The sequence below is a fragment of the Podarcis liolepis genome (assembly GCF_965112155.1).
Source record: "Podarcis liolepis genome assembly, chromosome: 16".
In the NCBI taxonomy this organism is placed as follows: Eukaryota; Metazoa; Chordata; class Lepidosauria; order Squamata; family Lacertidae; genus Podarcis; species Podarcis liolepis.
Window position 1 is genome coordinate 29,043,621 of NC_139567.1, and position 27,503 is coordinate 29,071,123.

Genomic DNA, 27,503 nt, shown 5'->3' on the forward strand with positions numbered 1-27,503 from the left:
ATTGTTAGCCGCTTCGAGACTCCTTAAGGGGAGTGAAAGGCGGGATATCAAGTCCAAACTCTTCTTCTCTTCTCTTCTTCTTCCTTCATGAATCTGTCTAATCCTTTCTAAAAGCAATCCGAATTGGGAGCCATTATGCCCTCCTATGATTGTGAGTTCCACATTTTAACTCTGTGCTGCGTGAGGAAGAGCTTTCTTATATCTGTCCTAAATCTTCCAGTGATATTCTCTGGACATGGTGGGCACTCTCAGGTGTCAATAAGTGATGAAATGGTAGCAGTTTTACTCAGTTGATTGATAGGTAAATATGTGTATATGAAAAATGGGGGGAGGGGAATCCACCTAGTCCAGAAGTGAAAAAAGTGTCCTTGGGGATGAAGGCTTGTTTTGGATAAAGGGCACCTTATTGTTCTCACATGTTCATGATTATTATGTGAGCGTTTACACCCCTGTGTTCAGCCAACAAGACTCCCAGAGTGGCTTACATACAGTCACTTAAAACAAAGCAATCCCGTTCTCCACAAGTTTGCTATATAAGAAAATACAACTTGCAAGGGAAAAGGCACAGGAAGGGCAGAGGGGGAAAAAAAACTTGGGTATCAATTCTTAAACAGCTGCTCTCATGTGGGTGGGTGAGCAGGATCCTGCCTTTCATATGGTGCTTGATGTTTGCTGTTTCTGTAAGTTCATGTATGAAAATAAGTTTAATTTCACCAGGCTGATTAATTGGGAGCACTTTTCATAGCAGATCAAAATGTTTTGTTTTGACTCCAGCATTGCAGCCAAAAATCTGTTCACTCCTCTGACTTTTCTCTGTTTGTTTGTCTCCTTCTGCAGCTGATTTACGCCGGTTCAGCGCTCAGTGGCCCATGCACGGGATCCTGACTGACTCTGTGGAGAGCTCTGATGATGAGTTCTTTGATGCACGAGGTTGGTGTTCATTATGCTTACTGCCAGGCATCCAAAGTGTCTCTCAGGGCATCGTCCCCTTGCTCCATTTCCTAGAGGCCTTTGGTGTTTCCACTGTCGGGTTCCTCTTGGACATCCTCTGCTGCCTTAGGCTGAGTCAGACCACTAGTCCATCCAGGTCAACAATATTATCAATGAAAATAATAAAAGCAGAAATACTAAAAAAAAACCAACCCAAAGCAAAACAGTGTGGTATATCTGGCCAGTGCAGTACTTAAGACCATTAGGAAAGTCAATTTTCACATTGTGCTGTGGAAAGGGAGTCCTGTGTGACTGTATTTCATAGAATCATGGAATTGTGGAGCTGGAAGGGACCATGAGGGTCTAACCCTCTGCAATGCAGAAATTGCATCTAGAATGCTTGAGAGGTGGTCATCCAAACTTTGTTGACAAACTTCCAGTGAATGAGAGTCTACTATCCTCCAAGGGAGTTCATTTCACTGTTGAAGAGTTCTTCCTAATGTGTAGTCAGAATCTCCTTTCTTGTCATTTGATTCCATCAGTTCAGGCCCTCCCACTTGGAGAAAACAAGCTGGCTCCTTCTTCCCATGTGACAGCCTTTCAGGTATTTGAAGATGGTTATCATGTCACCTCTCGGTCTTCTCCAGGCTAAACAGCTCCCTCAACTGTTCCTCATAAGGCTTGGTTTCCAGGTCCTTGATACTGCTGCTCTCCCTCCTCTGCACATCTTCCAGCTTGTCAATGTCCTTTTAAAACTGTGGTGCCCAGAACTGGCCACAGGACTCCAGATGTGGTCTGACCAAGGCAGAATGCAGTGGTACTATGATTTCCCTTGATCTAGACACTAGATTTCTGTTGTTGCAGCCTAGAATAGCAGTAGCTCTCTCTTTTTTCTTTTTTTTTAGTGCTTCATCACACTGTTGACTCATATTAAGCTTGTGGTAGATTAAGACCCCTAGATGTTTTTTGCATGTACTGATGTGAGAAGCCTTGAGGCCTTGTGAGTGTCTGTGTTGGGGGGGGGGAGCTCTCCTTTCTCGGCTATCTGACATATCCATTGTGCAAGGAAGACTCCAGAATAAGGAGCCTCTCCGGTACTTTTTCCCTTCTCTCTCCCCACCTCTTGGGAAGGAAAAATGCCCCCCCCCTCCAAAAAGCCCTTCTGCAAACTTAAAGTCCTTCCTTCTCACAGCAGCTCTTTTGAGGCTGCCCTTGCCAAACGTCCCACTGCTATTTCTGGAATTGCTCAACAACATCTATAATTTAAAAGCACCGATGGCATCTTTCCCTAGGCAGATGCCTGAACAGAGGCCCACCCGGGCTTTCCATGGAAACTAGAAGTACACAGTGACAGGAATGCTGTCAATATTTTGATGTTTCAAAAGACTCTTTTCCGTCAAATATTATTATTACAGTTCATCAGCGGAAGACAGTAATAGTTGCATTAATAAGGACTGGGTGTGATGCAGGTTTCCAGTCAAATTTTATTATTTGATAAGGGAGGACAAATGTCCTAATCTGGAATAAATGCCAGTGGGGGAGACAGTTGTGTGTGCAGGCCCCAGACACACACACACACACACACACACACACACACACACACACACACAGATTACATCTCTGGTGTAATCAGCCCCAATGCCAAACTGAAAGAATTTCTGGTCCTATTGATGGCTATGCTCTACAGCCACATGCTTCTGAATGCCCGTTGCTGGTGTGATAAGAGTTTTAAGGTCTTAGGGCAGATTTTGTTTACAACACTGGAAGCCACAGGAGGGGAGAGGGCTCTTATGGGGTTTCCAGAAGAGGCATCTGGCTGGCTGCTGTGAGTACAGGAAGCTGATGGAAACAGGCCATTGGCCTGTTCCAGCCAGTTCTTTCTTATGATTACAGGCTGTTTCCAAGCTGGGTCTTGGCTGTGAAACACCCATGCTGTGTCTACTCAGTTTTTGTGGGGCATCCCCCGCATGATGCAAAGGTGCCGACTCCTAGGAGCTGAGGCAGTTTTGGCCCCCTGAATACATTTTTTGAGGGGACTGGGCTGCCTCAATATTCAGAGGATGACACGTGTTGTCAGGACATTGTGCAATGTTGCATGTGTGATGTCAGGACGTGCGATGTGCCGGTCCCTCCCCCCCCCTCCCGATCCTCTGGAGAAGCTGGTGACACTTTGAAGAAAATGCCATTCTTTCAGGTTCTTCCTGTTCTTCCCCCACCCCAGAGTTCAGAGGATAAGACTGTCAACAACCACTAGCCATGATAGTTGTGCTCTGTCTCCGCGGTCGGAGGTAGGATTGCTCTTGGTTGTATGGTTCCCCAGTGGCGCCTCCGTTGAATGAAGGGACTCTTTGAAGAGTGTTGTAAACAAAAATCTGCCCTTTCCCCCTTACGGGGTATCCAAGAGCCCATATAGAGTCCTTACATAGGTTCCCTATAAGACCTCAAAATTCCTATCACAAGAGCCTTATAGCAGGGGGTCCCAACTCACCCAGCCTCCTGTCCTCAATAGCAGACAACCAGATGCCCCCAAGGGAAACCTGCAAGCAGACTGATATTTGAGCAAATGAAACAATCATTGCATTTCTTTTCTCAAGGAGGCCTCGAGCTCCTTGCAACAGGTCTAGCTGTTGTCCTTGGGAGCTGGAGCCCACCTGCCTTCTGTTTTTCTTCTTCTTCTTCTGAATTTGCAGCTGCATGAGATTGGAAGGAAAAGGGGTTCCCGAGTCCTCATCCCTTTTCTGCCTTCCTTGCTGCTGCCTCTTGAGCGGCGAACACAAAGGGCCTAGAGGGGTTCCGCTTCCAAAGTGGCACTTTCTGGCTTCGAAACACCTGATCGGATGTGCAGACATTTGCCTCCTTTTAAAATCTTCCTCAAGTGTTGGGAAGGGAGGGGGCTCCGTCATCCATATTCATGAATGCAATGGCTGAGATGGTGATAATTGCAGCCGGAAGGAAATGCTTTGGGCTTGGTAGAAAAACCACCCAACGGAGGAGTCAGAGATTTGCCTGGGATGAGGCTGCCTTTCCGCATTGTTGCCTCTTGGAGCCAAGCCAGCCAGGCCCAGGATGACGAAGACAATTAACAGGGGATTTTTCTTGTTGTGTTTCGTTATGTAAATAGCATCTTTGGAGAAGCCTGAGCTGCTGGGCGGGGGGGGGGGGGGGCAGCATGGTGGTGGGGAGAAGTTAAGCTCTCCTTCTCCCAGCCATGGGTCCGACAAATACCCTCTCAGAAGCTGTTATTTACCTGTTAATGAAACCTTTCATTGGCACCAATAGAGGAGGAATAATAGAACCAGTGAATTGTCGAGTTCAAAGGGACCACAGCATACCCTCCAACATTTCTCTGATGAAAATAGGGACATCCTATTCCATAATGATGGTGATGATGATGATAATTAATTAATTAATTAATTAATAATTCTCTGGGTAGCTTCCAACACACAAAAACATAATAAAACTATATAGGGCTTCTAAAGGTTAAACCATAGAGCCTAGGGCTTGCCGATCAGAAGGTTGGCGGTTCAAATCCCTGCAACGGGGTGAGCTCCCATTGCACGGTCCCTGCTCCTGCCCACCTAGCAGTTTGAAAGCACGTCAAAGTGCAAGTAGATAAATAGGTACCACTCCAGCGGGAAGGTAAACAGCGCTTCCGTGCGCTGCTCTGGTTTGCCAGAAGCGGCTTAGTCATGCTGGCCACATGACCCGGAAGCTGTACGCTGGCTCCCTCGGCCAATAAAGCGAGATAAGCGCCGCACTCCCAGAGTCGTCCGGGACTGGACCTAATGGTTAGGGGTCCCTTTACCTCTACCTTAAAGGTTGTATAGTTATCTCCTTGGGTCTGGGGGTCACATAACTCCATACCCTCCAACATATCTCCCATGAAAATAGGGACATCCTACCATACACTCCAACATTTCTCCTTAGGGACGTCCTAAGGAAAAGCAGGACCTTCTAGGATCAAATCAAAAACTGAGATGGCTTCTGTAAATTCAGGATGTCTCTGGAAAATAGGGACACTTGGAGAGTCTACCACAGAAGTCATCTAGTTCAGCCCCCTGCAATGCAGGAATTGCAGCTAAAGAATCACTGACAGATGCCATCAAACCTCACCTTAGAAACCTCCAGTGAAGGAGAGTCCACACATTCATTGGGAGTCTGCTGTCAAATGGCTTATACCCCCAGAAAGTTCTTTCTAATATTTAGTCAGAATAACCTTCTTGTCATTTGAATCCAGCAATTAGGGTCCTGTCCCCTGGAGCAGCACAAAACAAGCTAGCTCCATCTTCCATGTAGCAGCCTTGCGGTATTTGAAGATGGCTCTGATATCACCTCTCTGTTTCTCTTCTCCAGGCTAAACTTGCGCAACTCCCTCAACCATCAGTGTGTTGTAAACTCACCTCCTCAGTGTATCAGTCTAAATTGCAGTTTGCACACAATTGATGGTAGCAGCCTTGAACTTCAATAAAGGGGGATAGAGATCTATTTATTTTTAATTCAGGGGAATGCGTCTATTGTACTTAATCCTCTATTAACATCGCCGTCTCTTACAAATTGCACTGAAGTTCAGCCAAGAATACCCACTACAATTAACCCAGAACAGTGAAACGTACAAATGATAACACAACCTGTAACAAATATTCTCAGAGAAAGATTTTGCATTTTATTACCTGTGTTGTTTTAATTAGGGGTAAGGTGCATTGAGTCCTGGTCTGGGAAAACAGTGGGGTAATAATAATAATAATAATAATAATAGTGCTTCTTCCCCCAAAGCATGGCTGCCCATGTGAATGCCTTGTGAGTGGCACCCAGCTCTGTGCCAGCCTTGCCATGTGGCATCCTCTCTCTAGCGCTCCAGGGCTAAGATCCTAAGGGGTGTTGTGAAGGAGACACAGTGGGTGTCTGGGCCTCCTGTTTATTTATTTATTTCATAAAATTTACTCACCGCTAGCTTGCAAGAAGAACTTCAGATTCATTTACGAAAAACAGGTAAAACCATAAAGTTATCAGTGAGAAAAATAAACAGCAATAATTCAGAGCATTCAAAAAGTTAAAATAACAACAGACTGACAAGAGATAAGAGACTCACACTGGCTTTCTAAATATCTGGGTATGTGTGTGTCTTAAAAAGAACCCTTTTAGCAGGCACCAAAAAACCCCACCCCAAAAACAATGAAGGCACCTTCTTGACGTCAATAGGCAAGGAGTTCCAAAGTGTAGGTGCTGCCACACTGAAAGATGGAAGGATTTCTTACAAAGGCTGAACAGGTATAATGTGGTACCCATAGCAGTGCCAGTTCCACCAACTGAAGTGGTTGAGTCAGCATATATAAGGGATAAGGTGGTCTCTTGAGTAAAGTGGTCCCAAATTGTTAAGGGCTTTATATAATAATAGTGTTTTACACATGCAGGGGATGCGGTGATGCTCTTGCTGTACTCTTGCAAAGGATCCTGGAGGAAGAAATTTAAGGAATATTTATTAAAATACAATAATATAATATATATTATTACTATTATTATTACTATTATTATTATTATTATATAACATATAATATAAGAGGAAATACTTGCAAGTACTAAATTTGGTTTAGGATTAAATTATGTTGAAAGTATAAAATGATGGATTGAGAATATTATGAAAAGAAAGGAAGTTAGTAATCTGAACAAGTTAACATTATTAGCAGTGGATATTGGAAAATTGCTAAAATGAAATTTAATGGAAATCAGTCAGGAAGGATTTGAGGAAGTCACCTAAAATGGATTGAATTTGGATTTTTAACGCTAAGAAATTTTGAATGTATGTTTGTTTATTTGTGTGTGTGTGTGTGTGTGTGTGTGTGTGTGTATGTTTGTTATTTGTTCGTTATTTTGTGTTGTGTTAAAAATAGAAAACTAATAAAAAAATGGGGGGGGAGGATCCTGGGGGAGACCCTCCACTTTCTGACCCTGTGGCCAGGCCATGCATGCCCACCACGACCTGCTTTAGTCTCAGTGAAGCCGTCCTGGCTCTGGTATCTGTGCCATTGTGCTGAAATGTGATGCCGTTTTCTCTCGCCGCAGAGGAGGTGGCGGAAGGGAAGAGCGCGATTCTCCTGGGGATGAGCCAGTGGAACTCCAACGACCTGGTGGAGCAGATTGAGACCATTGGGAAGCTGGAGGAGAACCAAGGTAACATTGAGTCACATGCAATGCCCCCTCTCTGCCCCCAGGGTTGGAAAAGTTTCAGAAAAGGGGGCGATCAAGGGGATGGAGCGACTCCCCTAAGAGAAAAGGCTGCAGCGTCTTTTCAGTTTGGTGAAAGGGCAAGTAAGTGGCGACGTGATAGAAGTTTATAAAATTCTGCATGGCGTGGAAGAGGTAGGCAGAGAAAAGTTTTCCTCCATCTCTTTTAACACTAGAACTCATGGCCATGCAATGAAGCAGAAAGTTGTGAGTTTCAGGGCAGATAAAAGGGAAGGAGTTCTTCCTGCAGTGCAGAGTTAAACTATGGAACTCCCTGCCACAGGAGGCAGTGGTGGCCACCAAATTGGATGGCTTCAAAAGAGGGTTGGACAAGTTCATTGAGGACAATAAGGTCATCAGTGGCTACTAGAGATGATCTGGTCATGGAGATTATGGAGATGGAGGGTCTATTGATGGCTACCAACCATGGTGGCTATGCTCTGCCTACACAGCAGGAGGCAGTAATGCTTCTGGGTACCAGTTGGGTACCAGTTGCTGCTTGTGGGTTTCACACAGGCTTCTGGGTGGCTGCTGTGAGGACAGGATGCTGGACTAGGTGGGCCTGATCTAGTAGAGCCCAGGAAGGCTATTCTCATGCTCTTAACACCTGGAGGGTCCCCAGTTGGCAAACACTGCTCTCATTCTCTATAGCAATTGGGAGCCCAGTTTGATGCTGATGCTGCTCTGTTGCCCGGCGACCAAGGTGGCGTGACGCTCTTTTGCAGCGGCTCCCTGCTCCTCATAGCTCAGGCTCAAGACCAGCCTCTGCAACCTGCCTATGATTGCGGATCACAGCTCCCCACTCAACAAATCAACTCTCAAAGGCTTCCAGCTACAATCTTGCCCCTTGTCTTCCCCTTACCTGCTTCACACCTGCCAGCCCTTCCTAATGTTTAGTCAGAATCTCCTTCCTTGTCATTTGAATCCGTTGGTTTGGGTCCTCCCCTCTGGAGCAGCAGAAAACAAAGTTGCTCCATCTTCCTTGTGGAAGCCCTTTAGATATTTGAAGATGGCTTTATTACGTCACCTCTCAGGATTCTCTTCTTCAGGTTAAACATCCCTAAACTCCCTCCACCATTCCTCATCAGGTTTGGTTTCCAGACCCATGGCAATCTTTGTCAATTGTGGTTCGAGGACCCGACCCCCGCGATGTGAAATGAATACACAAGGACACATGATATAAGGTTAATGAGCATGAAAAGGCCACAACTTTATTGGTTACAGCAGTGAAAAGGTATTGGCTTAGGCATTGGATCTCACAAACAAGTGGGTTTATTCACCAGTAGGTGGAGCCTGTTGATGCTAATCCAACTATAGGCTCCCCCCTGATGTCACCGAGGGTCGTGCTATGGCCTCCCGCCAAGCAGGCATCGGACAGAACACACGACCGCCAGATTCCTTTAACGGAATACCCAAAAATCGAAGGCATAGGCGATGGCCACACCTAGCCCTTCGACACACCACAACACATTATTCCAATGCCTAACCTACCCACCGATACCACAAAAGTTGTGACGATTGCTACGAGGTAGGCGAAAAAACCAAAAAGCCTAATGCCAAATGGAAAAACTCCTACCAGGCCCCCTAGACAACCAGGGCGACCAACCTAAGGTCCATAGCAAGGCCAATGACCTAAGCCCTAACTCTAAGGGAGTGGAGGGTGGGTGACTCGCGACGAGACGACGGGAAAGAATGAGGCCGGGGAGAGGCTGGCGCCGCAGCAAAAGGCTGCTGAACACGCCCCCTCCGAGGCACCTGGTTGGAAGCCTCCAGAGGGGCGTGGGCGCCAGCCAGGTGAGGTGGAGGCAGGGGGCTACGCCCCCTGCTAGGGGCAGTGCTCGGGCTCCCGCCCACAACAACTCCCCTCTCTTCCAGGGAGGAGAGTCTTTAGCTTAGAATTAGATACCTTTTCCAAGTGATGCACTTCCGATAATAAGTTGCTTTGCTGTTTTCTTGCTCTACAAGCCCCTGTGTGTGTGAATCAACAGATTAGTACCCTAACACAAATTCTGTGCATACTAAAGACCTCCGATCAGTTTTTGGGCTCTGTTTCAGTATGCTGGAGAGAGTAGCATTTGCTGCTCTCTTGTCACTGCTTGGGGTTCTTGTTCCTCCTCCTACTGGCATGTTTGTTAGCTGACTGTCATGGGTTCCGCACAGGCCAGGCAGCATCTTCAAGGCTGCTAAACAGATAATTAGTGGGTATGTGTGTGTTGTGGGAGGGGGGGGGGAGTGTGATCTGTTTCACACTGCCCTTGATGATGGCCAGGATCAAGTGCTTCCCTGCTAATTTATCTCAATCAAGACTGGATGATTCATAGGCTTTCCTTTTTTTTCTTTGCTGAGAAAAGACAGTTTCTCTGCATCCCAAGCTTTTCTCGCCTCTTGACAGCAGGCAAGGTGGGGCATGGGGGAAGCAGATTAATCTGACAAGGAACAGAGCCATTTAGCGGGGAATGACAGGGCTGAGAACCTCAGATCTGGCTTCCCTCTGGGAGTTGTGTCGTCATTGCAGCGCAAGCCTCTTAGGGAATGAAGCCTGAAAATGGTGCATTTATCTCTCTTTTGTGTCCCATCATGTGTAGGTTGTGTAATAGCCTATCAAGTCTTAAATCTGGCTGTGAGGTGGAGCAGGATTTTGTTCAATCTTAAATCTGGGTCTTACATCTGGATCTTAAACTGGGCTACGAGGTGAAGCAGGTTCATACTGGCTTTGGATTCTAAGGACCGGAATTTGGTGCCCTTCTTGCTCAAAGAGCAGAACAGGGCTACCTGGGGTCCAACAAGCATCTCCCAGCCTAATTGATCTTCCAGCTTGCCATAGGGTGAGGGTGTCTTACTCTCTGAGAATGTCAGCCTTCCCTACTCCTGTCAGTCTGGGGCAGCACCCTTTCCATCCTTAGATACCCACAAGGTGGAATTGCCTACCAAAGACTAGATAATATTGTGACATTTCTGCTGGAAACGTTGTGCGTGGCAGTAGGGAACTCTCTGCTTGCTGCTAACAGAGCCTGGAGGAAAGCAGCAGGGGAGAGACTAAAGTGTGTGTGTGTGTGTGTGTGTGTGTGTGTGTGTGTTTGTGACTGAGTGAGTGAGTGAGTGAGTGAGTAAATGACAGAATCCCTCTTTCATTTCCTCTGCTTTGCATCCATAACAATGTATCCCCCGAATGTACATATTACATGGATTTATTTTATTTTTATTTTTTATAGAGCAGAGACCTAAGGAAAGGTAATTGACGCCGTCATAAAAAAGCATGGGGTAATTTTTGATGCAAAAATTACTTTTTGCTATTACTAATAATTATGAAGCCATACTAATCGTTAGTGGCTCCAGTTTGGTTTAAGTGGGCTGTTTTTGGAGCGCCCCACAATAAGAGCCCTGCTGGATCAGGCCAGTATCCCAACGAGCTCACCTGAATGCATGATATGGGAAACACTCATGGTCAGAGACAGGGATGCTTCTGAGTGCCATTTTCTGGAACCGCAGGAGGGGAGAGGGCTCTTGTGCTTGCATCCTGATTGCAAGTTTTCCACTGAGACATTGGGTTGCCCACTGTGAAAAAAGGATGCTGCATTAGCTGGACTGCTGGCCTGATCCAGCAGGCTCTTCTTAGGTTCTTATGATGATGGCCCGTGTGGACCACCAACACTTAGTGGTGTAGTGGTTGAGAGCGGTAGTCTTGTAATCTGGGGAACTGGGTTCGATTCCCCGCTCCTCCATATGCAGCTGCTGGGTGACCTTGGGCCAGTCACACTTCCTTGAAGTCTCTCAGCCCCACTCACCTCACAGAGTGTTTGTTGTGGGGGAGGAAGGGAAAGGAGAATGTTAGCCGCTTTGAGACTCCTTAAAGGGAGTGAAAGGTGGGATATCAAATCCAAACTCTTCTTCTTCTTCTTCTTCTTCTTCTTCTTCTTCTTCTTCTTCTTCTTCTTCTTCTTCTTCTTCTTCGAGGGGCCCTGGGACGGTTTTAAAACCACCCAAACCAGTAGCCATCACTGTATTTTGGATGGGTGGTTATCCACTTAATTACACATTGTGCAATAGGGTCCTTTCTTCTGTCTCTCCTGAGCTTGTGTGGCTCTGAGCTGTCTGTTTCTACCCATCCACCCACCCACCCTCACTGCTTCCCATTTGCATCACCCTATCTTTATTCCTCATGATAATTAGTATAATTGTATGGCCTTTCAAGAGTCCCAGTGATGCAACTGCCACATTGGCTTGGGTGGGAGATGCAGGTTAGTGGTGGGGGAGGCAGGAAAGTCCCTTCCTGGAGCAGCCAAGCTTTGTCATGGGCTTGGAAGGTCAGATTTGGAGCTTGAAACTTGGACCCAATGTGGGTGGAATATAGCTCCTTATGGAGCACTTACGGTAGCTCACCATCAGAGGATGATAAGAGGAATAACAAACATGGGTTGGCTCTGTGTGCTCTCAATTTATATCATTTATTAACAATTGTGCAATAATCTCCCTTCCATCTCAGTCATAACAAGCACTCTGGAGAAATTATCTTAATACTCTAAACTGAAGAATACCCTGTGGATTTGAGCTTAAACTGTCATGTGAAAGATTTTCCAGGTCTGTTTTCATGTCATATGGATGACTGCATTCACGGCTTAACATCTGTGCATGCATTTGTCCTGGAAGATGACACTTAATGCTTGGTAATTGTTTAAAAACCTTTCAATAAGATTTGTAATAATAATAGTAAAGATTTTGGAGCTTGAAAGTGTCCGGGAGGGAGAGCAATTTGTGGCTCAGCGGATGCAACACAGAGGTTGTTTCCTTGTACTTCGGGCCAGGAGATGCTAACTTTGCCCCTCTTGCTTCCCTCTGGCAGGCGAAGATCCATCCTTCTGCTCATCTGGAGTCCTGCAGGAAAAACAAAGTGAGTCCTGGTGCTTTTTAATTTATTTTTTTAAACCCTCCTCCTCCTCTTTTCCTCCAGAGGGTTCATTCTTATGTTTGAATTTCAAATGGTAATGGATTAAACCCATTGTAATGCTCTTTTCCAAGGCCATCTGGAGGCCAAAATCAGATTTTTGTTGAGCCCCTTCCTCGGGATTATGAAGTTGATTATTTATGACTTGAAAGCCGTGTTTTGGTGGTTCTGCCTCCCCTTTGGTTTAGGGAAGTTTTTAATGGCTGATGTTTTAATGTATTTTTAATCTTTTGTTGGAAGCTGCCCAGATGGGCAGGGTAAAAATTTATTATTATTATTATTATTATTATTATTATTATTATTATTATTATTATTATTATTATTATTTACAGCCCCAGATGCTCTTTCTGTATGTGTGTGGGGGGGGGGGAGCCCAGGCTTGAGCATGCACAGGCTCCAAAGCCGCCCCCCCCGGCACCTTCAGTTAACAAGCCTCTCAAATAGAAAAAGTGGCCCTTGGAGTTTGTGATGTATGGTGTGGGGCAGACCATGGGGCAGGGCAGTTGCAGATTTCAAGACTCAGTGCTCCTCCAGACAACCTGTTTATTGGGTATTTATCCTGAGTTGCTTATGCAGAGGTTAAACTCTGCCTGTCCTTCAGTGAGCATTCATTGTGATTTGTTTACAGGGCAGTTGTATTATAATTATAATAATTATTATAATTATTGCAATATAAAAAACAAATTTATTAGAATACAGATAATAGAAACAGGACAACACTGTTCAGAATCTTTTCCTTAAAAGCAGTCCATTATCCAAAGCCTGCCAGAATTAAGAAAGGGATAACAGGCAGGCAGGGAGCCCTTTAGCTTCTCTAGGGATGGGGTTCCAAAGCCTGGGAGCAGCCACCGAGAAGGCCCTGTCCCGTGTCTTCACCAAGCGCAGTGTGTGGTTACACATGTCAGAACATTTTTGCACCACTTTGCTCTTGTGGCCAAAGCAGTCCTTGAATCATCAAATGCCGCCCTCACTCACATCCCATGTCACCTTCACTCTTATCATTGTACAAAGCAAAATTCATTACACTCAATCCCAAAGCCAAGCTTTATTGATCTCTCTAACATGAAGGTCCACAGGGAGCTGCTCCGAAACGAGCTCTCTGTGGCTGCAGAGTTGGTGCCAAAGGCCTGCGCTTCTATAAAGTGGGCAGATTGCAGGCTGGGCAGCACTGATTCCGGGGGCTTCCCAGCTCCCACCCCCCTCGCACACCACTTTGCTCTCTCTCTCAGTCTCACAGTAACCTGTAAGCATTTCAATCTTCCATCAGGTTTTTCTTTTTAAATATATTTTTTTTATCACTTGCTAATAGGAACCATATGCCCACAGCCGCATGCAAGTTTATTTCTCTTTGACAGATTTGTTGTCATAAACAGCCAGCAACAGTGCAACAGATGGCAGGGAAACGGGTCTGATTTCATCGGGGAATGCAAGAATGACACGCTTTCTCCCCCCCCACCCCGGCGCCGTTCGTTAGCATCGGCTTGTTAATTCTCAATTGTTGGCAATTCTTCTCCTTTTAAAAAACAAACATAAGAAGAGCTGAAAAGGACTTTGTGAGGCACCGAGCGATTATTTCCCCCTTCCCACGCACCCATGCATAAGCAGCAGCAAGAATTTTAACCTTCAAGGACTGAGCATTTTTGGGGTAGGGTGTGTGGTTTGAAGGGACTCTTAAGAGGGCTGGCTGGAGGGGTGGGTAGGTGGGTGGAGATGCTTTTGACTCAGGGGCTGGATCCAGGCCTGCTGCTCTGGTCAAATGCTTGACTACTCCTTGCAAAGCTATCCCCCCCCTCCCTAGGCAGGCAGCCTGCTCTGTCTCCCCTGCAGCCAGGAAGGTCTCTTACAAATGGGCAAATACAGGTGAAACTTGAAAAATTAGAATATTGTGGAAAAGTTCATTTATTTCAGTAATTCAACTTAAAAGGTGAAACTAATATATGAAATAGACTCATGACATGCAAAGCAAGATATGTCAAGTCTTTATTTGTTATAATTGTGATGGTTATGGCATACAGCTGATGAAAACCCCAAGTTAACAATCTCAGAAAATTAGAATATGGTGAAGAGGTGCAGTAGCTATTCAATCCATAACACCTGCAATGGGTTCCTGTACAACCTTAAGAACACAAGAGCCAGTTGGATCAGGCCAATAGCCTATCTAGTCTGGTATCCTGTTATCACAGTGGCCAACACAGATGCCTGTGGGAAACTAGCAGAAGAACACTCTCCTGTCCATGGTTTCCAGCAGCTGGCACTCAGACACAGTACTGCCTCTAGCCATGGAGGCAGAACAATAGCTATCATGGCTAGAAGCCATTGATAGCCTTATTATCACCTATGAGTGTCTGATCTTCTTTTAAAGTAACCCAAATAGGTGGCCTTCAGGGCCTCCTCTTAGAGCAAGTTCCATAGTTTAATAGTACACTTTTATAAACTTCTATCATGCTGCCTTTTACTTGCCTTTTCATCAACCTTCTTCTCTGATGCAGCAGGCAAGGCAGACAATTAGTCCTTGTCCCCCTGTGAAGCAATGGATGCTTTATGAAGCCCAGCTCCTGTGATGGTCTGCAGAAGCAGTAGCTAGGGCTAGGAGGAGGAGCAAGGGGTGGCTAGACCCCACAAGCCTGGAATTCCCAAACCAGAAACTCCAGAGAAGCTCTTTCTTGCATCTGATTCCCTTAAGAGGCTGAGCCCCCTCCCACACCAGCCCCCTGGGATATCCTACGGATGCCAGGCAGCAAGTGACCAGAGCTGGCTCAGGGCATGAGGGTTGCTGCCCCTTTAAGGATATTTGTTTCTCAGAGAGGAAAAAAAAGGTCTTCCTTGGAGGTGGGAATTCTTTTGGGCAAGTGGCTCCCTCCAAGAGATCTGTCCGAGGTCTTGAAATCCTGGCAGGCTCTGTCCATAGTCCTGAAAACTTCACTGACACCCTCAAAGGGATCTGTCCGAGGTCCTGAAAGCATCGCTCTGTCCAGCTACTGGACCTTGGTTTATCTGCTAATCTTCATCTCAAGGATCATGAGCACCACTTTGGAATGGGCACCTTGCCAATACCAGGTCTCTCCAGACATCTGTGGGTGCTGTCCTTCCCCCAAGACAGGATGTGGAGCAGATCACCAGATATTGTGGAGAGGTCCTGCCTTGGAAGCCAGACTGGCTTTACCAAAGACCAGGCACTTTGTGACTCCTGTAACTTGTGATGTCCTTCATGTATTATCGCATGGAGGTGTTGCTGGACTGTATGAAGACCTGTTACTGTGTGGGCAGGACCAGCTCTTCCCTCTCAATTGTTGCCCAGGATAGGAAGGAATGGAGAGGGGGCATGCTTGCACCTCCACCCCCCCCAAATGCTGGGCCTCTGCTATGACTTTTAAAGGGCACCCCTGTTAGCTCTTGATGCTGTACAGTTGACTGCTACTTTCTGCTACGTTCCCAGTCCAGGGCAGGACTGCTGATTCTGCCATCTGCTATGCAAAATGGTCCTCCCAAACCTATCAGAGAGTAGCTGCATTTGACCTTCTGCTTCCCTCCCCAGGAAATGCGTGTGGGGTCTGGTTTGTTGTTGTTGAGGGCCTCATTCCCTTGGAGGGGTGGTGGTGTAGTGGTCAGAGTGCTGGACCGGTAACTGAGGAGACCAGGGTTCAAATGCAACTTTGATCTCTATGAAGGGAAAATGGAATATAAACACAACAAATAATAAATCTTGGCAGGGGGCCAGAGCCTTTCTTTCCCCTCCTCCTCCTATCCCTATACCTCCCCTTTTGCTACCTACCTGCCTGAAATTAACTTGAGAGCCATGGGGCTCCCCACTTCTTTCTTCCAGATACCATTAGTCCAAATCTCCCCCTGTAGTTTTTACTATTTTCTTCCCACAAAAAGAGCCTGGCATGTTTCTCGCATGCAGGGCTTTGCTGTGCCAGCCCTGCAGCAGGATCTCTGCTATTGAGTACAGATCCCCTGGGGAGTTCCTTTTTCCCTTGAAAAGAAAAGAGGAAAACGAAATTCCAGTTTTCCTGGCTGTGATTCATAAGCCAATTTTAGAGCATCTTGTTCTCCAGGGTGGAATCCTTGGCTTGTCCCTGTTTTCTACCTGCTAGTTGGAGGCCAGGAAGCCTTTGGAACAGGTTCTGAATTGCTCCCTGCAAGTTACATGAAATGGGGAGATGCAATTTTGCCTTTGCAGCAAAGATTAGTTTTCCTATTCCATTCATTGGTGGCTCGAGTTGGGCTTATTTAATGAGGCTGCCCTCTGTTAACTCCACCCCCCTTCTGCCTCTGCATGAAAGGGGAGGGTTTCATTGAGGCAGGAGTTCCACACTGGGCTTAACATTCTCTTGAATTCTTCTTCATGCACTGCATGGTTAAACTGTGGAACTTGCTTCTGCAAGAGTCAGTGATGGCCACCAACTTGGATGGCTTTGAAAAAGGATTGGACCATTAAAGGAGGAGAGGGCTATTGAAAGCTGCCAACCATGATGGCTATTCTCTGCCTCCACAGTCAGAGGCAGAAATGCTTCTGAATACCACAGGAGAGGAGAGGGCTATTGCACTCGGATCCTGCTTGTGAGTTTTCCACTAGCTTCTGGGTGGCCACTATGAGAACAGGATGCTGGACAAGATGAGTCATTGGTCTGATCCAGCAGCCTCATCTGATCTCCTTGTGATGGTGGAGTAAATGGGCCCCCTTTGGGGGCTCTTCTTATGGAGGTCTATTGTGAGAGCCGAACCTCCATGCCCAGGGACAGTCTACCTCTGAATACTGGGCAACAGAGAACAACTAGATAGTGCTCTTCTGATTGTCCTGCTTGCAGGCTTCCCATACTGGGAATCTGGTCGGCCACTGTGAGAACAGGATGCTAGACTACATGGCCCCCCTTTGGCTGATTCAACAGGTTCTGCTTACATTCTTATGAGGAGTAGAGGTTTCCCCAGGAAGCACTGCTGCCTCTCAGCCACTCAGATCTTTCCCTCCATGGCCTGGAGCTCTTCTGAGAAATCTTAGCAGAGACATTTTTCTTGTTATCTACAAATGCCTTAGGAAGTCATGGAGGCAGGTTGCCTGGAATGTGGAATAAGGTCTGTGTTTTCTGATTAAGCACAGTTCTTCCATTTTGGGTGGCGCCATCCCTGTCTAGCTGATTGTTGTCTTGATGGTTGAAGGCTGGCTGTCTAATGTGTTAAGACAGGGAAGCCTGGGCCTTGTCACTCAGGAGGGTTGGGTAGGCCGTGGATGACTCAGCCTTGCTCAAGAGTGGTGGGTGGTGGTGGTGCCCCTATGGGCTGAGCAACTCTTGCCTTTCTGCCCCCTGGAGCAGTCACTGCCTCTTAGCCTAACCTACTTTACAGGGTTGTCGTGGGGATTAAATGAGGAAGGGGAGAACCATGTCAGCCACCTTGATCCCCCTTGCAGGAGAAAGGTAGGGTGTAAATGCAGTGAATAGAGTAGATCAGAACAGGGTTAGCCAATGGAGTGCCCTATAGATGTTCTTGGACTGCAACTCTCATGGTCCCTGACTGCTGGTCCTGCTGGCTGCTGGGAACTGGGATCCAGCAGTAAATGTAGAAGACACCACATTTGTTACCCCTGCTCTGGAGAAGCAGCACAACTGAGGAACGACCACTTAACAGCCAGCATAGGAGTTGCCTGGAGCAGCCAAGCATTCTTGTCTGTGTGAAGAGGGAAAGTTAACTGAGCCTGGCCAGTGTTATTTGAAATAGTAGGTGCTCTTAGTTTGGAGATGGTTTACCTTTGGTCAGGAGGTCAACTCTCCCTCCAGGTCATAGAATTGCAAGACTGGACAAGATGTTGTCCTCCTCTTCCTCCTCTTTTTCTTCCTCCCCGCCTTTCTCGTCTTCCTCGCAGGGCCTGGCATGTTTCAAAGCTTGCCTTGGTTCTTGCCTCCCCAGATCTTTATTGTAAACAACACCAACGCCAACAAAAAACAACCACCTCTCAAACAAGTCCATATCCAATCAGGACTTTCCCCCCTGCTGTTTGAATGGAGGACTCTCATCCACGTGCTGAGTTCTACCTTCTGTGTGGGATTTTAATTTACCTTCTTTGCTCCCATAGTTTGTATAATGATGTAATTAGCATAACTTGCAGTAATGACAGTATAAAGGCTGCCAAGGAAAAACTGGCAAAAAGCTGGAGCCTCACCTGGGAGCCTCTTTGTGTCCTACTAAGTCTCTTTTATAATTTTACCTCATTAAAACTTCTCCAGTAAACAGAGCAACACATCATTTCCCTCATAATCAGCTTCATTCAGGCAGCTAATGAAATCACCCTGTTTTCTTTATGGTCCCCTTCCTTTTCTCTTGCTCTGGGGACCTGCATACAACCTCATCCCTGGTGTATGCTCAACTGCAAGGTCACAGGTTTCTCCTTTTCCGTTGGGTCTGGCTGCACAGTTTCCCCTCCACTTGGATGACAGGACCATTCACAGTCCCCAGCGCACCTTGGAAACAGTCAGTATTCATTGGCTTCCAGGCAGGCAGGCAGGTGATGTAAGATCAGCACCCTGGAGAGTGACCTTGGTGTGGGTTTCAGGACCTCGGCCAGCGACCCTGCTGCTGAGGCAGAACATGCACGTTGCCTCAGCAGCATCCTGGAGCTCTGCTCACTTTTGCCTCTGGTCCTCTGGTCCCACACACCGCCAGCATGTGAGCAGAATGGAATGTGGCCCTCGGACTGGAAAGAACCCCACACCCATGGTGTGTGTCGGTGGACTTTTAGGGCTTCAGGAGATGTCAACAGGGGCATTTTATTTCATCCTCAAAATTTATACACTTCATTGGAAAGAAGGGGGGGAAAGAAAGACACCCAAAGCAGTGTACAATAAAAGGGAAAACCCCCAATAATTTTACTACTAAGAAAAATCAGCAACCATAATTTAAAACTTCTGAAAAGTTAAAATAACAGTAGACCAAATCCGAATTAAAACTTGCAATAGCTTTCTGAACATCTGGGTGGGGTTACCTAAAGAGGAATGTTTTCATCAGGCAACAAAGAGAGTACAGTGAAGGGGTCTGCCTGATGTCAAGAGGCAGGGCGTTCCAAAGTGTAGGTGCTGTATATGGTGGAGTTCTTATAAATGCAGAATGCGTATTATGTGGCACTTGTAGTAGTGCCAGTTCTGCCGATCAAAGCAGTCAAGTGGGCACATGTTGAGAAGGCAATCTCGCAGGTCAACTGGTTCTAAGTTGTTAAGGGCTTTGTATACTAATAGTAGCACCTTTGAACCTAGCCAGGTAGGGAATCGGCAACCAGGTGTGGTATGCTTGCCAGACCTCACTCCTGTCAGCAATCATGCTACGGCATTCTGCACTAACTGCAGCTTCCAGATCAAGCACAAAGGAAGTCCCACATAGAGCATATTACGGCAATCCTGTTTTGAAGCAACCAATGAATGAACTATGGAAAAGTTTTCCTGGGGCAGGAATGGCCACAGCTGTTGAAACAGTCACAGTTGGTAAAAGGCACTTTTAGCTACTGATGCTACCAGAGCCTCCAGTGACAGAGCAACCCCACTGCTCCTTCGGGGGGAGAGCAAACCCATCCAGGGTAGGCAACTGAGCAATTTCCCAGACACAGGAGCTTCTCTCACACAGTGCCTCCATCTCGCCAGGATTCAAGCTCGGCTTGTTTCTCTTCATCCATTTTACCCCTGCGTCCTGGCAATGGCCCAGGGACTGCACGGCCTCTACTGATTCATGTCTTATGGAGAAATAAAGCCAAATGTTTTCTGCAATGGATGGTCTTTGGGAACAATCCGCAACTCAGGATTTCCACCTCAAACCAGCTGAATTGCCCTCATAGGCTCATTGCCTGTATGTCCATGTTGATCCTTTGTTGACTGTGGCCTCAGGTGATTCAGCTCCCACACAAAAGGAGTTTCCCCAGGCAAATCCTCACAGCAAGGAACTCCCTTGGTGCCCAGCCACGATGCAAAAAATGTAACACTTTTCTAAGGTGATGTTATTGTGCTAGTCTGCTTTTGAAGTCCTGCATTACATTCTATGACATGTTTACGCCCACTCAACCGCTTCAATAAGCAGAGCTGGCCCTGTTACAGGAAGCCACAAAATACCCGTTCTGCATTAGTCAGAAACCCTTCTTTTAGTGTTGCAGCACCTGCACATCTGGAACTCCCTGCCCATTGACGCCCAGGCAGGTGCCTTCGCTGTGTACCCTTTTTGATACCTGCTAAAAAGTTTATTGTTTAGATAAGCCTACCTAGATGTTCAGAAAGCTGATGTGTGTTTTAATCTGTTATTAGTCTACCATTATTTTAACTTTTTTAAAAGTATTGAATTATTATTGTTGATTTTTCTTGTTGATCATTTTCTTGTTTAATCTTTTGTAAACCACTTTTTAAAAACTATCAAGCCATGTATAAATTTTGTGAAATAAAGAAATAAATGTGAGGTAGTCAAGTGGCCATAACTGTAGTGGCAGTACGCCCTTCAGAGGGATCGCAGTTTTGAATTCCCCTGCACCATGTTAAAAATTCCCTACATGTAGAAAGCCAGAAGTCAAAGGGGCTGGGACCTCAACCTTTTATCCTGGCTTTTATCTTCTGTCCCTCAGATATCTCACCTCACCCTGTTGCCCATGAGTAGAGCCACTTTGGATCAAAGCACACTTTCTGGGCCAGCACCCTTTTTTTGAGACTGCACGGATTCCATTTTTTAAAATATCCTCTGGAATCTTTTAAACAAACCCTGCCTGTAGAAGACTAGCGCAGCGAAGAGGAAGTGTGAAGAGTCTTCTTCCTTGACAGGAAGGTTTTGGATAATGTGGGGCAGGAGTCTTCAAATGCAGGACCCCATCCTCTGCTGGTGCAGTCCCAGGGAAGAGGCAGTGCATGCGCAGGTAGAGCCAAGGCGAGAAGCCTCTGGAAGCGAGAGAAGGAAGTTCTGGCCTTGTGGCTGCTCCCCAAAACTGGTGCAGAGTTTGGCATCAAACTTCAAAATGGGGGCATCTGGGGCAGAGCTCCTGGTGGCCGCCCCAGAGATGGACATGGCAGTCAGGTTTTGCCACGGAGATAATCGGATTCTGTCCTGCGGCTGTTTCCTTGACAACTAACAGAGGCAGAGATAGTGAGCGAGAAGACAGAGTTGAGCGGGTGGAAGAAAAGCCTGGGGTGGGGAGCGACTGAGCAAGCGGCTTGGGGGGGTGTGTGATATGGGAGTATAAAAATCTTTCCTCACAATTTCATCACACCTTATATTTTGTAGTCTTCTCCAGAGATTTCAGGAATGTAATGTGCGAATTGAGCCCCCTGGTGGGCCTTTCGCCTCCCTCCCTCCCTCTTCCCCTTGTTACCTTACAAATGGGGAATCATAGAATTGTAGAGTTGGAAGGGACCCCAAGGGCCCTCTTGTCTAACCCCCTGCAGCGCAGGAAGTTGTGCCCCTGTTCTCTGGGGCAGGGGAGTCTGCTGCCTGCAAGATCCCATTTTGACTCATAAAACTAAAAAACAAAATCAGAATCAACAACATATAGAACAATGAGACATCATAAAGAAATTTCTGCATGTATGTAAAACCTACTTCAGATTTAAATTAGGTAAATTATAATACACCCATTTCCTATTATTGCAGATATTTCGTTATTAATTGTGTCTCTATTTTATTACAGGTAATGGAAATAATAATAATAATAGACAAGTTTATACAAGCCAGACCATACTATATGCACACACTCTCCCCTGCTTGCCCTCAGTCTTCTGATATTATTACTATATTACTGTTACTAAATTTATTTATATCCTGCCTTCTTTCCAGACTGGGACTCAAGGCAGTTTGCAGAAATCAAAACAACACAGATAAAATACAAAAGCTAAAAACCTATAAAACGTGATGGTTAGAAAGTAATTAAACTCTAGCAGAAATTAAAGCCAAATAGAAAACAAGTCTATTAAAACACAGACAGTAAAGTCAGCACAGCACTATTAAAAGCCACTTCTTTAAAAAAAGAAGAAAAAGCAACAGTCAGTTCCCAAAGGCCTGTGAGAATATAGGAGTCTTCAGCTGCCGGAGGAAGGACAACAAGGAGGGAGCCAGTCTGGCTTCTCTAGAGAGGGAATTCCAAAGCCTGGGAGCAGCTACCCAGAAGGCCCTGTCCTGCGTCCTCACCAAGCAGGACTGTGAGGGTAGTGGGACCGAGAGGAAGGGCTTCCCCCGATGATCTCAGAGCCCAGGCTGGTTCATATGGAAGATTACAGCCCTTCAGGTTGCCACCCAGGTGGTCCCTACAGATCATGACTATTATATTAGGGCTGGCAGGAGAGAAAATTCAGCAGCCCATTTGGTGACTGTCCAGGACAACCAGGAGTAAAAGGGTTTGAAAGGTGACCCCAATTTCTCTCTTTTCCTCCAGGGGAGCTCTACAGAGCCTCTTTGAGGAAGCACCGCTATCCTGCGCAAGGCAGCATTGAGATCCACGAGGAGAGTGAGGTGAGCAGTGTGTAGGAGAGGGGCGGGAGGAGGCAGGGGTGGGCTCCACAGAGGAAAGTTTTGGACGTCATGGGGCTCTCTTTGATTTCTCCTGGTTTTTATTGTGGGGAGGCTAATAGAATTGTAGGAATGTCTGATTGGAAGGAAACCCCAAAGGTCATTTAGTCCAACCCCCTTCAGTGCAGGAATCACAGCTCAAGATTTCCTTGCAGATGGCCATCCAAACTCTGTTTGAAGGTGCCTTAGGAATTATTGAAAGAGTTGGGTATGTTTAGCCTGGGAAAGAGATGACTGAGAGGAGATACGATAGCCACCTTCAAATATCTAAAGGGTTAAAGGAAGAGGGGAAAGAAGGTTTTTCTGCTGCTCTAGAGGGGAAGAACTGAACCAGTCGATTCAAAGCACAAGAAAGGAGAATCTGGCGAGCGTTGGGAATAACTTTCTGAGGGTACCGTATTTTTCGCTCCATAAGGCTCACCTGACCAGAAGGCGCACCTACTTTTATGAGGGGCTGGCAGGGGAACCCTGGGTTTCCCCCACGCCCAGCCCCAAAGAGCAGGTTGGGGAGCAGCAGAAAGGCTGTGCGCAGCCTTCCTGCTGCTCCCCGAGCTTGTTGGGGCTGGCGGGGGAAGCCTGGGTCCCCCCCCAGCTCCAGGGACCACACATTCGCTCCATAAGACGCACAGACATTTCCCCTTAGGTTTTAAAAGGAAAAAAGTGCGTCTTATGGAGCTAAAAATACGGTAAGTGTGGAACGTCAGCAGGTGTCAGGCTCCCCTTAGTTGGAGGTTTTTAAACAGAGATTGGATGGCCACCTGCCAGGGATTCTTGAGCTGGGATTCCTGCATTGCAGGGGGTTGGCATAGATGGCCCTTGGAGTTCCCTTCCAGCCCTGCAATTCACTCATTCCTTGTAGAAGCCCCAGCACTGCCACAAGGCTCTTTGGTTTTTCTCACTTCCATTGTCCCTTGACTCCAAAGCGAGAGCTGCTCAGGCCTTTATCCTCATACTGGTTTGCTTTTCTAGGTACGTACATAGCTTGGTTCACTTCTCTCTCTCTCTCTCTCCCCCAGGAAGGGGGTCAGCAGCAGAACTGCAAAACCCACGTCTTGATCCTGGTCCTGCATGGGGGCAACATCCTGGACACGGGTGGCGGGGAGCCCAGCAGCAAGATGGCTGACATCAACACCTTCACGTCGGTGTTTGAGAAGGTCACACGGGCCCACTTCCCGGCTGCCCTGGGCCACATCCTGATCAAGCTCGTCCCTTGCCCAGCTGTCTGCTCAGAGGCCTTCTCTCTCATGGCAAAGTGAGTTTCCTGTGGGTTTTTGGCTGTCGTGTTGCATTGTTCAGTCAACTAGTCCTGAGTGAGGAAAAGGGAAAACCTGTGCTTTGGCCCTTCTCCCTTAGGCTCAGCCTCCCACCTGGGAAATGGGGACAGCCGGGATCTTCTTCTCAGGCTTCTGTTGTACGGACAAATAAATACAGTGGTACCTCAGGTTACAGACACTTCAGGTTACAGACTCCGCTAACCTAGAAATAGTACCTCGGGTTAAGAACTTTGCTTCAGGATGAGAACAGGAATTGCGGCACGGTGGCAGCAGGAGGCCCCATTAGCTAAAGCGGTACCTCAGGTTAAGAACAGTTTCAGGTTAAGAATGGACCTCCAGTACTTAACCCGAGGTACCACTGTGCTGCAAACAGTTCTGGGTGCCACTCCTTGAAAAGGATATTGTGGAGCTGGAAAAGGTTCAGAAAGGGGCGAGCAAAATGATTGATGGAGCGACAGCCCTATAAGGAAAGGTTGCAGCGTTTGAGACTTTTTAGCTTTGGAAAGAAGGTGATCAAGAGGAGATATGATAGAGGTGTATAAAATTAATGCATGGCCTGGAGAACGTGGATAGAGATAGGTTTTCCTCCCTCTTAACACCAGAACTCATGGACGTCCAGCTGAAAGTTGGAAGATTCAGGACAGATAAAAGAAAGTCTTTCTGGATGCAGTGTATTGTTGAACTATGGAACTCTCTCCCACTGGGGGCAGTGATGGCCACCAACTTGGATTGCTTTGAAAGAGAGTTTAACAGTATAATGAGGAGGATAATAAGGCTACTGAAAGCTACTAGCCACGGAGGCTATACTCTGCCTCCACAGTTGTGATAGCTCAGTCGGTAGAGAATGAGACTCTTAATCTTAGGGTTGTGGGTTTGAGTCCCACGTTGTGCAAAAGATCCCTGCATTGCAGGAGGTTGGACTAGATGACCCTTGGGTCCCTTCCAACACTACAATTCTATGATTCTAGCTACGCTTCTGAATACCAGTTACTGGAAACCACAGGAGAGGGGAGGGTTCTTGTGCTCAGGTCTTGCTTGTTTCCCGTTGGGGTGTCTGGTCGGCCGCTGTGAAAACAGGATGCTGGCTCGATGGCGAGACATGTCTGGATTAGAAGCGCTGGATTCGTAAAGAGAAAACAAATAGGAGCGATTTTAAGCTGGTGGCAATTTTCATAGCAAGTTAACGCGAGCGATCCTTCAGCTCCACTTAGCAAGCAGCTCAATCTATGGCATTCAGCCCTGTTCACTGCCTCTGGCTTTTCAGAGGCTCCTGCGGGGATCTCTCTGTGCACAAATTTATGGAACGGCAAAGCTTCTGTGTGGCATTTCCAGTGAAAAATGAGACCCCGTTAAGCAAAAACGCCTCTGCTTAGGATGAAATATTTGGCTTTTGCTCTGCTGAGTTTGGGCTGATATTTAGTGCTTCTCTCACTGCGGAGCTAAAACAATCTGCTTAGCATGAAGTCACCAGCTAAGTCTTCACGGAAAATGGGGGTGGGGTGGGGAGATATACAATTATTTCCAGCCTGCCTCCCTGTTTTCTCCTTCTTCATCCATGTGAGATGTCTTTCTTACCATAACAAATCCTACGTTTTTGTTTTTCAAGAAGCCATTGGGGAAATGTGCATTATTTCTGCATGTTCCTCTCTGCGAAATTTGCATGTCTGCATGTGCTTTATTCTCAAAGAGGCATTTGAATCTCAAATATGTTTTTTTCTGGGTACATAGAGTCCCCAAAGTGAATGATTAACTGCATTACGATCCACGTCTTAGTTGGAGAAATGCAAATCCGGTCAATTTGCAGACAGGATGAAATCCTCAAGCAAAGCCAGGAGTGGGGTGTTTTTTTATTGGGGGGGGGGATGAGCCACCTGGCTCAGTGATGCCTTCTGAAACATTTGTTCTGGGGGCAGGTAGGTTAGCAAGACCTCTGGAAAGACCTCTGCAACTTTCCACTGCATACTAAGTCCATGTGCCTGGTGGGGGGTTTTTGGCCTGTTTGCCAAAGGAGAATTTTGCAGCTCATTGTGGGGGGTGGGGTGGGGCTGGTTGTCTCAAGTGACCTCTCCTCCATCCCTAGAGTCATAGAGCTCTAGAGTTGAAGAGGGTTCCCGAGGTTCATCTAGTCCAACCCTTTGGAATGCAGGAACCACAGCTAAATCATCCTTGACTGTTGGCCATGCAATGCCTGTTTGGAAACCTCCAAAGAAGGACAGCCCACTCCACTGTCAAGCAGCTCTTGCCACTGGGAAGTTCTTCCCAATGTTTACTCAGGATCTAAATTCTTGCCATTTGAATCCATTGTTTCAGGTCCTACCTGCTGGTGCAGCAGAAAACAATCTTGCTCCATCTTGTCACCTGCCAATGGGTGGCTGATGTGAGCCTCGTACCCCTGTTGTTTGGGTTCCATTTCTAACGCATTGCTGGGAGGAGCTGGACTAGGTTACTCTTCCAACTTTACAGTTCTGTGATTCTAGTATTGTTTCGTAGAATCATAGATGTCTAGAGTTGCAAGGGACCACAAGGGTCATCTAGTCCAACCCCCGGCAGTGCACCATCTTTTTCCCAAATGTTAGGCTTCTACCCATGACCCTGTGATTAAGAGTCTCCTGCTCTACTGACTTGGGACGTTAAAGGCAGGAGCGTTCAAGAGATTCAGGCCACAGAGTTAACGTACAGCTCTGCACAAGCTATGATTAAAACCTTTCAAGGAATAATCTTCAGCAATCCTTCTGCGGACAGTGAAATAAATCCAGAGCCCGAGCTGCTCCTTCCTCTGCCCTCAAAACATCATCACATCACCATAATTGGCAGTTATGGAACGGGTGCCCGTGTCAAAACATCTCTCCTGCCCTAATTGGCATTTTCTGCTGCTGCTGCTGCGCCTTCAGCGACATTAATTGAGTTAAACTGCTTTGTAAATAATTAGAGATCACCTTGTCCTGTTTGCGTTCCTCTTTGTGCCAGCCAATCCAGGGTATCTCCCAGATCAGTTTGGCCAGAGGCAACCATGTCAGGTCTCCAAAGAAGGGAAAGAAGGTTTCCTCCAGAGAGGAGGCCGGTATTCAGGACAGGGAAAGGAAAGCCCTTCCTCACTCAGTGCAGAGTTAAACTTTGGAAATCACTCCCAAGGGAGACAGTCACCACCACCAAATCATGCAGGAGGAGAGAGCAATCAAGGGCTATGAGCCACGATGGCTATGCTCTTGGGCTGTCCGGATTTCCCCAGACATTACTGGGATTTCAAAGATGGAATTGTAGTCCGGGGGAATTTCTGAAAGACAGTGCTTTGTCCTGGATATTAGGCAAGTCAATCGAAAAATTTTGTTTTAAAAAAAGCTCAACAATTTTGGGGGTTTCCTTAAAAAACTCTCAACAACTTTTGGGGTGTCATGGTTTTTACTTTTTGAAATATGGCAACCCTGCTTTGCTCTGCCTCCACAGTCAGAGACAGCAATGCTTCTGAATACCAGAAAGTACAGGAGGGGGCAGTGCTCTTGTGCTGGAATTCGACTTACTGGTTTCTCACTGGGGTTTCTGGTTGCCCACTGTGAGGACAAGATGTTGGACTAGATTGGCCATTGGCCTGATCCTGCAGGTGGCTCTTATGTTAAGAG

General features: G+C 46.8%; 1 protein-coding gene across 4 annotated transcripts in view; it reads left to right on the forward strand.

The window, feature by feature from the left end:
* PITPNM3 (PITPNM family member 3) overlaps window positions 1-27,503 on the forward strand; it is a 68,379-nt gene that overhangs the window by 19,812 nt on the left and 21,064 nt on the right. For all 4 annotated transcript variants that reach the window (XM_083479194.1, XM_083479195.1, XM_083479196.1 and 1 more), the window contains 5 exons: window positions 838-930; window positions 6,991-7,098; window positions 11,993-12,040; window positions 22,479-22,555; window positions 23,629-23,864. In XM_083479194.1, the coding sequence (XP_083335320.1) occupies window positions 838-930; window positions 6,991-7,098; window positions 11,993-12,040; window positions 22,479-22,555; window positions 23,629-23,864 (562 nt within the window). The remainder of the gene's footprint in view (window positions 1-837; window positions 931-6,990; window positions 7,099-11,992; window positions 12,041-22,478; window positions 22,556-23,628; window positions 23,865-27,503) is intronic.